The 15,397-nt window shown below is 44.4% G+C and overlaps 1 protein-coding gene across 2 annotated transcripts in view; it reads left to right on the plus strand.

Moving 5' to 3' along the window:
- Nucleotides 1–15,397, plus strand: part of MRPS27 (mitochondrial ribosomal protein S27) — a 65,863-nt gene that overhangs the window by 21,853 nt on the left and 28,613 nt on the right. The window contains exon 1 of one of the 2 annotated variants that reach the window (XM_034773086.1): nt 12,692–12,782. The exons of the other annotated variant lie outside the window; for it this stretch is intronic. Within the exon in view, the coding sequence (XP_034628977.1) occupies nt 12,721–12,782 (62 nt within the window). The 5' untranslated portion in view covers nt 12,692–12,720. Of the gene's footprint in view, nt 1–12,691; nt 12,783–15,397 lie in introns of those variants that run through there. 2 annotated transcript variants of the gene reach the window in all.

Here is a 15,397-nt window from a genome sequence, read left to right on the forward strand (position 1 = left end):
AACACTGCCCTCAATAAGGGAAAGTTGAGGCCCAGGGAGCATAGCTCCTGCAGTGGCAAGCCATTCAGATGCCCTTGGCCAGTGCATCGATCCGCTAAGACCGACCTTGATTGCAAAGGGGCTGCAGGTTTAGGGTATGGAGCCCTGTCCCTTTTGCAGAGAGGCAGAGGTCTTTGGAGCAAGAATCAGAAGGAAATATACAGGGTTTTCACTCCCATTCTGTGGTTATTCCTACATATGGGAGTACTGGACCTTTAAATTGTAAACTGCATAGACAGGGACTTTTTGTACATTGCCAAAACAGTGCACATGCAGTAAATACAGGTACATTCCAGAGCATTGGTTAATATATTTAGTGTACTGAAATACAATATGCTTAATGTATTTAGACCTACGTAACTTTATCTGCTTTAGAACTGTGGGTCTCTAGCCATACCACGATATCCTGCGCTCTCAAGTATAGCTGTGTGGAAAAGACTATGCTGCATGGTGGGGAATGTCAGTAACAAAAATATCCCATTTTTAAGCATGACATCAGTGGCTTGCAGTGCTCCTCTTTTTGTTCTCTTTTGAATACCTATTTTCTTGTTACTGTCTGACTTAAAATCCTTTCATCGCCTAGCATCCCAACATAAGTTCTAATCAGAATTCAAAACACTTTCTGTCTGCATCAAAGGCAGACTGTTTGCCCCACTTTGTCCTGTCTTACTGAAATGTCACTTTTCCTCAGTTAATGACTGTTTTCAGATGATGTAAATAGTAGTATATTGGGGCTGAATTTTTTGCTGTCATAACTTCATTGATTTAAGGCTTTATGCTAGCAGAGAATGAGTCTTAGTGTATCAGAGAAGTAACATGGAATTTTTACTTTATAGGCTGTTTGTATTAAGCACACAACCATAATGTTGAGGTTGAAAATGTGATATATAAAAAGGTACCAATCCAACATCCTACATCTACTGTAGATGAGTCAGCTTTGGTTTAAAATTAAAAACAATGTTGATACTATATGTCTGAGACTTAAAGCAGCAGGAACATGAATATACTGTGTAAGAATACAATTTTTGTGGAGCGTTTTATTGGACCTGCTGGTCTGATATCTCTGTGGGGATATGAAACTTTGTCCTTTGAAAAATGCAGGTACTTCCATGGATTTGACTGTGTATTACAAGATTAAAAAAAAAACTGATTATAATTGCAAAATAATGCAATATCAAGCTATAGAGCTTTTTATGTATTCTATTCTTATAGCTCTGCTGGTAGCAAATTACATTTTTTAAAGCTTAATTTCAGCTCTCAAACCATTTCGGGACCACAAAAGTCTACAGATGCATGAAATTAACTTTGTTTCTCACAGTGCCAAAGTATTGATCTGATCTAATATTCCATGTTACAAAACAAATTTCATCTGAAGTGAGCATGCATGCATGCCTCTGTATTTGCTGCCACAGATTAGGTTAGACACTTTTCTGCAAGTCAAGCAGCTGAAGGTTAGTTGGAGCCACCCAGAATGTTACTTAATAAAATGATCACCATGCACTAAATAAAAATTTTGCTCCTGCACTTTGTCTAGGTGTATTATTTTTGTACTACTATGATAGTTTCACTTTGTAGTGTATGCACATACTGGTATTTCATAACATTATTGCAACGTATTACCATGCAAACTAGGGACCTAGTATTGTGAGATGCTTAATTCTTCCTTGAGATGCCATGAAGCCACACCTCTGATAGACTCCAGTCAGGGTCATAGCAACATCATAGGAGCCCTGGTCCCAACCATCTATGGTCTTTCAGAGTTTGTACATTGCATTCCTGAGTTCATAAACTCTGCAGGAATCATTGTAGATGGTAACCAGCCTCTAACCTTCAGGACCCTGAGGACTTCAATCACAGGGTCTACAAATCTCACAATCTTCAGTGCTCACTAAGAACCAAATGCTACAGCCCCTACTCACCTGAGTAGCTGCACTTAAATCACTGGAGCGGTTTGCATAAGTAAGAGGTGCAAGACCCCCCTCACAGAAGAATCTTTAACAGCATTGAAAAGTTCTCTTTTCCTGTAGCACATAGTTTTTCAATTATCTGATCAACTCAGTCTAGCCCTGTACATTAGTTCTCCCTCAGACCTGGTGAATGTACTGAATTTGGAGTTTCTAGATTACATGTACAATGGCCAAAAAAGGTAGACTAGTTGCTTTTTAGGAAGTAAAGTTTTGAGGTTAACAGTTGAAGACCTGCAAATGGTTAAAACTGTGTGTGTATATAATAATTGGCTAGGAGAGCTCATGCAAACTTCAGGTGGAAAAAACCCTTTACTGGGGAAGCGTCACTTAGCTTAATAAAAGGAAAGACTCTCACCTTGTTAATTGAGCAGTCATTTCATAGACTCCAGAGCTGTTCAACCACATGAGAAATGTAGCCAAAAAGTAGGGATGAAATCCTTGCCCTGTTGAAGTCAATGGCCATACTGCTATTGACTTCAGTAAGGCCAAGATTTCACCTCATGCCAATACTGGGTAATGGAGAGTATTGGATAAATATGGTCACTCCCATGAGGGACCGAAGAGTGAGTTGAAAATTAAGGACCAGATCCTCAGTGTAAATTAGCATAGCTCCATTGAAATTAACTGAGCAATGCCTGATTACACCAACTATGGATCTGGCCTTAAGTGTCTTGAATCATCATAGTGACTGAGAAAAGAGGCTGGTTTTATACCAGAGGGGAAATACTCAATATAGAATAGGTTAGGTACATTTTCTTGTCACGTACTCTGCTAGCAATTTGTTGCCATACTTGCAAAAAACAAACAACAAAACATCTTTTTCCTGCCAGCATCCCAAAACATTTTGTATATTAGATGAAATCAGTAACAGGTTGAAATGCAACGTAAGAGGCATTTTACAGTCAAATCTTGAGATGTGCTGATTACTTCTGATGCCTGTGGAAGTCGTTGGGAATTACTAGCCATTTTAGATGACAATTTCCTAATTCAAAAAGTATCGCAGACAACCCAGGGAATTCTATATTAGACCTCATCCTAACAGATAGAGGAACTGATCACAGAATTAAAAATTAATGGTAGCTCAGGTACAAGTAATCATGACTTAATCACATTTACATTGTGCAAGCAGAATATAGTCCAGACGAAAATATATCCTTGACACTTTAATAGGTCCAGTTTCAAAATAACTGAGCCAGATCGGTTGGAAGGAAGAGTTTAATCAGAAAAATGTGAATGATAATTGGGAATCCTTTAAGAACTCCTTACTAGATGTCCCAAAAGCCACATATCAAGGAAGAAGGCTGTACTGATTAAAAAATAGACTTGATTTAGAGGGGAAGTTAAGGCAGCTGTAAAAATAAATAAAAACAAATGGAAGAAAAGGGTAAGTTGATAGTAATGAACATAGATTAGAAATTACAAGTTATAGAAAATTGATAAGGGAAGTAAAGGGACACAAGAAGTCTATGGCCAGCAGAGTTAAGACTATAAGAAGGCATATTTTAAATATTAGAAACAAAATAATCATGACAATGGTATTGATAAATTACTAGATGCAACTAGAATTATCACTAATAATACAGAAAAGGCAGAAGTGTTCAATAAATGTTTGGTCTATATTTGAGGGGGGAAAGCAGATGAAATAGTCTCATCATATGGTGATAACTCTTTCCCTTTCACTAGTATCTCTAGAGCAGTGGTCCCCAACCTACGAGCCACGGAGGACTGTGGCGGCAGACGAGCATCCGCCGAAATGCCGACGACAGGTGGCAACGTCAATAGGCGTAGCCGCCAAAATGCTGACGACAAGCAGCGTCATCCAGAGGTGTCGCCGCCGAAATGCCGCTGGCTTCTCTGCGGCATTTTGGTGGATGCTCGTCCGCCGGCCAGTACGTGGGGGCACTTAGACGTCCTGGCGGGCGCCATGGTGCCCGTGGGCACCGCATTGGGGACCCCTGCTCTAGAGGATGGTAAATAGTAGCTACTAAAGTTAGATATTTTTAAAATCAACAGGTCCAGATAACTTGAATCCAAGAGTTTTTAAAGAGCTGGCTGAGGAGATTGCTGGACTGCTCATGTTGATTGTCAATAAATCTTGGATCATTGGGGAAAAGGGTAAATAGGATGACCCAGGTAATAATAAGCTTGTCTGCCGGGCATCAATTCTGGGCAAGATAATGAAGCAATTGATACAGGACTATATTAATAAAGAATTAACAGGGTAATATAATTAATGCAAATCAACATGGGTTTATGGAAAATAGATCCTGTCAAACTAGCTTGCTTTTTTTTTAATGAGATTAAAAGTTTGGTTGATAAGGTAATAGTGTTAATGTAATAGACTTGGACTTATGTAAGGTGTTTGACTTCATACCACATGACATTTTGATTTAAAAAAATCCTAGAATAAGATTAACACGGCACATATTAAATGTATTAAAGATTGCCTAATGGATAGATCCCATTATGTAACTAAACAGGGACTCATCACTGAGGGTGTGTTTCCCTAAGGGTCCCAATTCTTGACTTTATGCTATTTAACATTATCATCAGTGAGCTAGAAGAAAACATAAAATCATGATAAAGTTTGTAGATGACACAAAAATTGTGAAAGTAGTAAATAATGAAGAGGACAAGTCACTAATTCAGAGCGATCTGGATCACTTGATAAACTGGATAAATGTATACAACTATCCTGGGAAGCAGTGACTGAAAAGATTTGGGGCTCATATCAGATAATCAGTTGAACATGAGCTCCTAGGGACACTATGGCCAAAATGTGATCCTGGGATGCATGAACAGGAGACCCTTAAGTAGGAAGAGGGAGGATATTTTACCTCTGTATTTGGCATTGCTGCAATACCATGTCCAGTTCTGCTGTTGATGATTCAAGAAACATGTTGATAAATTGGCTAGGCTTCAGGAGTAAAGGATTAGAAAATATGCTATACAGTGATAAGCTAAATAGATTGAGCTCCTTGAGTCTAACAAAGATAAGGTTAAGGGGTGACTTGATTACAGTCTGTAAGTACCTACGTGGAGAACAAATATTTAATGATGGGTTCTTCAGTCTAGCAAAGAAAGGTATAACATGATTCAATGGCTGGAAGTTGAAAGTAGATGAATTCAGACTTGAAATAGACATACAGTTTTGACAGTGAGGGTAATTAACCATTGAAATATGTAACAGGCTCACTCACCATAGAAGCATGCCTCCTTCTGGCTCATCTAGGGATTAGCTCTCCATGAGTCTGATGCCCCCCCTCCTTTGCTTGTTTGCCCTATAGTCAATTTCTCTCACTTTTGACTCAGTTGCTCCCTCTTGGTAACAGCTCTCCAGCCAGGTCACTATAGTCCTTCTGTTCCAGGGTACCAAAATCCCAGCCTTCCTATCCACTGCCCAGTCTGTGCCACTTGCCCAGTGGCCAATAGGGGAACCTGGGCCTGTCCACTACTCTGGGTTCCAGCCCAGGGTCTCTTTGCCTAGCAACCAACGTCTGTGCAAGTTCTGACCTTGTTGCTGTTTTCCTGGACCTTTTCTTACTTTTCTTCCCTATCTTCTGGCCCTCTGAGTTACCACTGGGGCTTCTTCTTCTCCATGTGGTTACTTCACCCCCCCTGGGCTCTTGCCAGAGGGATCCCAGGGCTTACTCTCCTTCTAGACCTCTTCCTTGTACCTAGCTGCCTTCCTTTTTCTCTAAGGAGTGACTGCAGAGCTCCTTCTTATAGCCTTCTCTTATTACCAGTTTCCTCTCTTTATAAGCTTATCCCAGCTAGGCTTCCTAAGCCGTTAAGCCTGATAAGGCCCAAGCTTTCCTCCAGGTGCAGCCTATAAAGTAAATTGGCCTCTTTTAACCAGCTCTGCCTTGCGTGGCATGGACACCCCATTACAAAATAATTTGCCAAGGGTTGTGGTGGATTTTCTATCACTGTCAATTTTAAAATGAAGATGGGATGCTTTTCTAAAAGATCTACTCTAGGACTTATTTGGGGGAAGTTTTGTATCCTGTATTACACAGGAGGACAGACTAGATGATCACAATGTTACCTTTTGGCTTTGGAGTCTGTGAGTTGCTGCAGCACGTCTCAGGACTTGGCTCTTATTCTTCCCAAAGTTAAACTGGAGTGCATTCAATATCAGTCTGAAGGTTATTTTAGAGCCCGGACCCACAACAGCAAAAAGCCCTACTGGAGACAGGTTGTGAATTATATTTTAGAAAATTTAAGAGATTAGCCATAGACAAAATAAAGTTGCAGCCAAAAAACGTAGAGAGCAAGTAGTTCAGATGAATATAAATGAGCATAATATGAGATTCAGAAAAATCTTGTTAAGAGGCAGAGATGTGTCCAGAAGCCAGTTCAGACATCTAACTGATTTCTGTTGCACTTTTCAAGTTACTATAGTAGAAATAAATAATAATGTCCATAGGCCCCAGTCAGGGCTAGGGCCCCATTGTGCTCTCTATCTAGATCTTCACAGTATTTAAATATCAGAGGGGTAGCCGTGTTAGTCTGAATCTGTAAAAAGCAACAGAGGGTCCTGTGGCACCTTTGAGACTAAGGCTTGGTCTACACTACCCCCCCCAATTCGAACTAAGGTACGCAACTTCAGCTACGTGAATAACGTAGCTGAAGTCGAAGTACCTTAGTTCGAACTTACCTTGGTCCACACGCGGCAGGCAGGCTCCCCCGTCGACTCCGCGGTACTCCTCTCGCCGAGCTGGAGTACCGCAGTCGACGGCAAGCACTTCCGGGTTCGACTTATCGCGTCCAGACTAGACGCGATAAGTCGAACCCAGAACTTCGATTTCCAGCCGTCGAACTAGCTGGTAAGTGTAGCCAAGGCCTAACAGAAGTACTGGGAGCATAAGCTTTCATGGGTAAGAACCTCACTTCTTCAGATGCAAGTCACTTGCATCTGAAGAAGTGAGGTTCTTACCCACGAAAGCTTATGCTCCCAGTACTTTTGTTAGTCTCAAAGGTGCCACACAGTATTTAAAGGTCATACATACACTTAGAAAGACATGGTGCCTGCCATGAACATCTTAAAATGTTCACCTGAGTATCCACTGGAATACAGTGTTATTGCTTTAAAAAGGAAGACCACACCTCTTCATGCTCCACTGAAGCTACTATTTTGCAATGGTCACACATACCCAGATGGCTTCCTTTATCCAGGCCAAAGATTGTAGCTACTAACTTAATTTTAGGATTTTATTAATCTGTTTGGAAAGCCATGGTTCTTAGGAGGTTTTAAAAAGCCTTCCTGGAAAATAAATCAGTGCTAGTAACTGTTTTGACTCACCAGTGCATAATATTTTAGCTGTGATCACAGGCACATGAATGTGATATGAACACATGTAGTACTTTCGCCCATTCTGCCTGTCTGCTCTGTTTTTGTATGCAATGGGTAACATGACATTTATAAGCCTTATGCACTATGAATGCTTCAGAGAGCTGGATGCTTGTAAATGTCAGTTCACTGTCTGAATACAAGAGCTGAGGAAGCCAGCACAGTGGGGAGGAATAACTTTGCATACACACACTTGCACCATGTTCTGAGGCTCATCAGCAATCACAAACCCAACAAGCGTGTCATATTTTCTGACTACCAAACTTGACAGTGTTCCTTTTCAGATGGGAAAGGAAAGGACAATAAAATATCCCCCTGCATTTTCAAGTCATTTGTCTGCTCTTTGAGTCACACAGTCTAATTGAATGTTCATGGGAATTATGCAGCTTGCAAAAACCGACAACTCTGAACATTTATCCAGTAATATATACAGAACTTCAAGTTAGGTTCTTACTGTCTCTTTTTAAATAAAAGCCTTGACTTTTTTTTTTTAAAGAACTGTGTAAAATGCAAAACTAGCCATATTCCTTGTGTAAGTATGCTTGTTAGATTAAATTCAATATTTGATAAGGAAATACTGGTATATTAAGCAGTTGCTGTAAATTCAAGAATGTAGTGTTTCCCCACCCCACCTTTAGTAAATTAGTAACAATACATATCTGTAAGTTGTATTAACTGTGACTTACTATTGACTTTCGGGCTTTTACCTTTATTTCCCCTCCACACACACACTATTCTTTTGGCAAAATGCTTGGACCAGCTCTATCATTATTAATTGTTTGGTATTCACAATAAGTTTGGCACAGCACAGTACAGTAATAAAGACAGCCCCGTCCCAAAAAAATTTAAGAAAAGGCTAGGCACATAGAAGACAGGATGTACTGGGAAATCTACTGGATAACTTAGTTTGGATGTGGGGTTGGATTGTTTATTTGTCTGTTTTGGCTTTTGATGAACTCAAGGTTTGGGTTTTGTTTGGTAACTGAACAAAAGAGTTAAATAGATGAGTGGTTTGTAAAGAAGGAGATACAAATAGATTTCTGTCCAGTTCTATGATCAAATCCTTAACTAGATTGCATTACTTATATTCTTCTTTGAATGATTGTTCACGTCCATTACACATTAGGTGTACGCGCGCCGCATGCATGGACGTCGGAAACTTTTTCCCTTAGTGGCTCCCGTTGGGCCGGCAGGGCCCCCCCCTCCCGCCAGAGCGGCGTCCCGCTCTAGGGTATATATATCCCTGCAGGCCCAAACCCCTTCAGTTCCTTCTTACCATCCATGGCGGCGTTGGAACAACTCTGTCTCTCGTCTGAGAGTGTCCCTTAGCATAGTCATTAGTGTTATCTGCACAGTTATCAGATTTTAGTTGTTAGTGTTAAGCTTAGCCGTTAACAGTTCTTTAGAGTGCTTAAGTTCTTCAATAGTAGGTGTTTGGTCAACCCCGGCCCTGGGCGGCGGGGCATGCCGCACGCCCAAGGCTTCAAGGCTTGTGCCGCATGCCATAAGCCTATGCCATTAAGCGACCCTCACGACTCGTGTCTCCGTTGCCTGGGGGAAACACACCAAAAGGAGCGCTGCAAGATCTGTAAGGCCTTTAAGCCCAGTATTAAGAAAGAAAGAGACTTTCGCCTTAAGCAGCTGCTCATGAAGACGGCGTTACAGCCCTCCACTTCGACGGCACCATCTGCCTCGGTGCGGAGTGCCCCGGCATCGGTCAGGGACCCGGCGCCGGCGGGACACCCGAAGCCCACGGCACCGATTCAGCGAGGGCACCTCCGGCATCGGTCGTCTTCGCCGCCGAAATCTAAGGGCCAACCCAAGGCCCGAGGACGCTCCCCGCATAAGAGGGCAGCGCCCGCGAAGACCTCGAGTGCGCCTAAGGCCGTTACGTTCCTGGCACAGGTCCCGGTGTCAGTGGCTCCGGCACCGAAAGGCCCGTCGAGCCCCGGGATAGGCGCGTCGAGTGGGGAGGAAGGGCTGGAGGAGCTCTTGGAACAGCCCTCCACTCCGGACACATTTGAGGCAGCAAAGGACCTAATTGAATTGTCCGTTGAGGGCCCTCCCTGGACTAAGGACGCTCCGCCGCGACTGCCATCCAGAGGCAAGCCAGCGATGGTGAGCCCATCACGGTCGCCATCTCGGCACCGTTCACGGCATCGGTCCCGGTCAAGCTCCGCCTCAATGGACTCCCGGTTGCCCTCCGCGCAGAGAGCTCCACAGCCGTCGGGCCTCAATAAGAGGCAGGCACCGACCCAGCAGCCGTGCTCGAGTCGGCACCGGGACGTGTCGGTTACACGATCCCAGAGACTGACCACCCGTAGTCGTTCCCGGTCCTGTGGTCACCGGTACCGATCCAGGTCCAGATCGGCGAGGCGATACTCCAGGTCCCAGTCGCGGAGGCACTACTCTCCAACCCTGGACCGGCACCGTTCCACGGCACCGCCGTGGCCTTCCAGATCACCGTCCGTAGTGTCGGAGACTGACAGGCCAGTACGGCGGATATGCCCACAGGGCACCGGCCAGTAGAAACTACGAAGCCTCTTGGCATCCTCAATGGGACCAGCAGGGTCAATGGCCATTCTGGACACCTTGGGCCTACCACCAGCAAGGCCCCCCCGTCTGGGGCCTCGAGATCTGGGCCATCAGGGCATCGGTCCCGCTCCCCGCGGTACCGCCCGCTCTCTCGCAAGGAGGCGACAATCTCCAGACCGCAGGAGCGTGAAGGAGTGGACTCGGCACCGAGCACGGTGCCGTCTCAGTCCCACGCCATGGGACAGGCTCCAGAGGAGCAACCAATCGGGGAAGGGCAGGAAGGCGAAGATGGGCAAAAGGCCCCGACCTCTACTTCCTCACCGGACGAAGCCGTAGCGGGTACAACTGTGTCTGGTCCTCCCCCGATTGATCTTCGGGCGCACCAGGACCTGCTCCGCCGGGTAGCTCTCAATCTGGGCTTGCAGGCTGAGGAGACGGTTTCCCCGGGTGGATCTCTTCGCCACCAAGGACAACAGACAGTGCCCTCAATTTTGCTCTTTCCAGAACCTCAGCCTGGGATCGTTGGCAGATGCCTTTGCGATTCCGGGGGGAGGGAGCCTGAGGTATGCCTTCCCTCCGTTCCCACTCATCCACAAAGTCCTCCTCAAGACCCGCAGGGACAAGGCGACGATTATCCTCATCGCCCCGGCGTGGCCACGACAACATTGGTTCACAACCCTGCTGGAATTGTCCATAGCAGACCCGATTGCCCTCCCCCTCCATCGCGACCTCGTCACACAGGACAGGGGTCGCCTGCTTCACCCGAACCTACCGTCACTACATCTCACGGCGTGGTATCTCTCTGGCTGAACGATGCGGAGCACAGGTGCTCCCACCAGGTCCAGCAAATCCTCCTTGGTAGTAGGAAACCCTCCACGAGAGCGACCTACCTGGCCAAGTGGAAGAGGTTCTCCCACTGGTGCGAGCCTCATCACATACAGCCTCTGCAGGCCTCAGTCCCATCAATTCTGGATTACTTACTGCACCTCAAGCATCAAGGGCTCGCCCCCACCTCAATTAAGGTGCATCTGGCTGCCATATCGGCGTTCCATCCGGGGGAATTGGGAGTGTCAGTGTTCTCCAACCCCACAGTAGCCCGATTCCTCAAAGGTCTGGAGAGGGAGTTTCCCTATTCGCGCACACCGGTCCCTGCATGGAATCTCAACCTGGTCCTAACTAAGCTCATGGGGCCCCCCCTTTGAGCCCCTAGCCTCTTGCTCCCTCATGCACCTGTCATGGAAGGTGGCATTTTTCGTGGCCATCACATCGGCCAGGAGGGTTTTGGAATTGAGAGCCCTCACTTCGGAACCCCCTTATACAGTTTTTCATAAGGACAAGGGGCAACTAAAGCCACACCCTAAATTCCTTCCAAAAGTGGTCTCACATTTTCACATGGTGCAAGACATTTGTCTACCGGTGTTCTTCCCTAAGCCCCATACGGACCCTAGCCACTGCAGCCTGCATACCCTCGATGTCCGTAGGGCCTTGGCTTTTTATCTGGAACGGACCAGGTCATTCCGCAAAACACCTCAGCTGTTCATTGCCATTGCAGAACGAATGAGAGGCTTACCTATCTCGACGCAACTCTTGTCAGCATGGATTGTGCGTTGCATACGCACGTGCTATGAGCTAGCCAACGTACCAGCCCCAGAGATCCGGGCTCACTCGACTAGGGCCCAAGCGTCCTCGGCAGCTTTCTTGGCGCAGGTTCCGATCCAGGAGATCTGTAAAGCAGCCACCTGGTCATCCGTGCATACGTTCACAGCCCACTACGCGATCCATCACCAGACCAGAGAGGACGCGGTGGTCGGAAGGGCTGTGCTTCAATCAATTGTACCTTGACTCCTACCCGCCTCCAATGGTAAGCTTGTGAGTCACCTAATGTGTAATGGACGTGAACAATCACTCGAAGAAGAAAAACGGTTACTTACCTTCTGTAACTGTTGTTCTTCGAGATGCGTTGTTCACATCCATTACACTTCCTACCCTCCTTCCCCTCTGTCGGAGTCGCCGGCAAGAAGGAACCGAAGGGGGTTGGGCCTGCAGGGATATATATACCCTAGAGCGGGGCACCGCTCTGGCGGGAGGGGGGGGGCCCTGCCGGCCCGACAGGAGCCGCTAAGGGAAAAAGTTTCCGACGTCCATGCACGCGGCGCACGTACACCTAATGTGTAATGGACGTGAACAACACATCTCGAAGAACAACAGTTACAGAAGGTAGTAACCGTTTTTTACTTCATAGCACCCAATAGGGTGGTAGGTGCTGTATAAGAAACAGATGGTCTGAGTCTCTCAGAGCTGACACCTGGACATCATACCTGTCACAAAAAGTGGTGTGACAAACAGCAGGAAGGAGATGGGGGTGGAAAGATGAGTTAGTACAGTAAAATCGGGCAGTTGCTGAGGTTGATCTAATTTTAAAATAAAGACTGTGATGAATGTTATTGACTCACTTATTGGCAGTATCACAAAAAATGGGAGTTTTCAGAAGGATTTAAATGAGGAAATGCTAATTGCCTGTCAGACCAGCTCACAAAGGGTGCTCTGTACTAGAAGCTGGCATGGAAAAAAACGCACGGAGGTGTTAGCGGGAGAATTGGATTAAAGGAGTGCTCTCCATGGGCAGAGTGGTGGGAGTGGGAGCAAGATGGTAAGAGATAAGGCTGGATAAGTAGGGGAGTGGCAAAATTATATACGGCCTTGAAGGCAAGAACAAGAAGTTACAATTTATACCAAGGAAAAGGGGAGGGCTAGTGGAGAGATTCATTGGGGTTAGTGAGGTCAGAGGAATGTTTTAGGAAGATAATTTTAGCAGCTGCATTCTGGATGGACTGGAGAGAGGCAGACAGTGTGGATGCTGGGGAGGCTGGAAAAGAGGGGGTTGCACAGTAAGTGGGGAGCTGATTAGAACATGGATGAGATTTTTTTGTAAGCCGGACAGAAAGGCTGGATCTTCAAAATGTGGAGAACCAGCAAGAGTGAGTACATCCTGGATGCGGGAAGCGAATGAGAGGAACGAGTTAAAGATGTTTGCCAGATTATAGACCTGAGCGACGTGAGGGTAGGTGGTAACGTTAACAGTATCAAAGAAGGAAGAGGTGAACCCATTACCTGGAGCTATAATACAATATGGCCTTGACAATATTGTGAAATGTAATATTGTTCAGTTAATAGTACAATAAGTGAAGTAGAAAAGCCTTACTATACATGATAAACTTTAGACATGACTGTAATGTTGAGATACAGCACTGATTCAAGGTAAACAGCCCAGTAGCAGCCTTCAGAGAGAGTGGTCAGATAAGGATTTTGTCTCCTATGAGTGAATTTTTCTCTGTATTCTCCTAGGTGGGAAGGCTAAGGCATCTACTAACATTACACTAACATTTTGGAAATAGCTGCAATTTGTGGCCAAAACATCAAATGAGCCTGAATCAATTGGTCAATGTTACGTGTGCGTTTAATATGAAAATCTCATTTGTATTCCTTAGCAGTTCATCTCATTCATTCTAGCTCTGACACCACTCTGTTAATGTTGAGTTCGGGTAGCAATGCATAGTGGAATCAGATTGTCATAGTGAAGAATAGTGATTACAGAATAGTAAAGTAAAAACCATGTTCATCTGCCACATGGACTCTTGTTATGAGATGGGGAGCATGGACAGGGAAATGGTATCACCCACTTTGGATTAAAACATTTTGAAGTGAATAAACATAGTAGTGAATTTTTAAATTTGGAAATTGGTTCATCCAGTGTCACTTAAATTTTTTTGGCAGCAACTGTGAAGTTCACCTTTGAAAGGTTAAATCATCTTATAAAATTTGTTCAGTAGTTATGTTGTTGCAGCACTGCCTTTTTGTGTGTGTGTGTGTGTGTGTGTGTGTGTGCGCGCGCGCCTGCCTCTAGAGCATCTGGTGTGAAAGTGAATGACACTGCAGAATAAATGGCTTGGTCTCAACACGCTAATTCAAGTTTCTGGTACAGAAGCCAGAAGAAAAGGTTACTGCATAATCTGCACGGATTCAACTTTGGCCCGTGATATTCTAGTGTGTAAGCAGTTGTGGCAAGTGGCACAGTTTTAAACTAGCATCCAGTCTGTGCCAAAAAGAAATTATGTGAAGTACTGGTAATTTGAATAGAATAAGCAGATTTTGCAACACGTCTATTACAACGTGAAGGCTTTCCAGGTGACAAAATTGGTCATTTCTCCCACTAAGACTAAGTTTAGTCTTACATTAGCCACCATCAAAAGTCAGTATTTACAAGCGCTTCCCACAGTAATTTATTGCAGTTTTTTCTGTTCTTGGAATAGAAGGTCATGGTGCAATGCAGTATTTGTTGGCAATATTTACTTTTTAATGGCATCCATAGTGTATTACTTTATAATGTGAAATAGAAAGGCATGCAGTAGTGGTCTGAACACAGGACTGGAATCCTGGAACCCCTGAGTTTTAATCCTAACTCTAACACAGATTCTTTCTTTGGCCTTAAGCAAATTATTTAATGGTCCTCTCAGCTTAAATTTTTTAGGTATAGACCATTCCTAAGTTAAAGCAAACTAACTACCTTTTAGTTCACCCCAGCAGTGTCCACAAAGGGGAGTTAAAGCACAGCGTGGTAGTGTGCGCTACAGTTCACACCCTGTAGTCTAAACTGTGGGACCATGTAGACATAGCCCTTAGGTCTTCCTTTCCTCCTGCTAGGCAGCACAGCTTTTGTTACCACAAAGTAAAAAGTAGGCCATCACTTGTAAAACTCATTTTTTAAGATTAAAACTTTTCAAAGCAGCTAAGTATGGAGGGTTGGCCATAGGCCTAAATATTGGCAATCTGAGCAAATGACAAGCAAGGAACTGAAAAATAAAGCTGTCATCCTCTAAAAATGAGATCCTTTGATAGCTAGTGATTGAGTAAAATAGAGTTTGAAACATACCTTTTTAACACTCTGTAAATTAACAATAACTTGCAATACGCGATTAGCAGGGGCAGGGAGTGGATTTAGTTGGTTTGTTGGCAGCTTTGGAAGGCTTCCTCTCTCTCTCTCTCTCTTTAATTGTATAATGAGCCCAGATGGGAAGGTGATGACTGCAGTAGAAATTTAAGTACATTTTCAACAACATGTTTACTTGTTTTTGAAAAATGTATCTGGCTGATAACTTGTGTGCCAAGTTTCAGACAGATGGAGAATCAGTCAGGATGGCAACAAGCATCCAGACAGGTTGAATGATTAAAAGGGCAGAAGGAAAAAGTATTTTACTTACATTTGCTGTAGTTTTATAGCCTTTGTGTCTAATTAATTTTCAGAGATACGCAGATAAGCAATAGCTCCATACAACTGCCCTTTTGTCAAACCTTAATACAAATAAGTTTTAGCCTGACACTTTGCAATTGCTGAGATTCAAAAACTTCCCAAAAGCAAGAAATCTAAAGTGTTGCTCAGTTCATCATTTTATAACCTGTATTTCCATGCCAGTTCTACCAGGGGAAGGTATAATTAATGCAAGTG

The sequence above is a fragment of the Trachemys scripta genome, chromosome 6 (assembly GCF_013100865.1).
Source record: "Trachemys scripta elegans isolate TJP31775 chromosome 6, CAS_Tse_1.0, whole genome shotgun sequence".
In the NCBI taxonomy this organism is placed as follows: Eukaryota; Metazoa; Chordata; order Testudines; family Emydidae; genus Trachemys; species Trachemys scripta.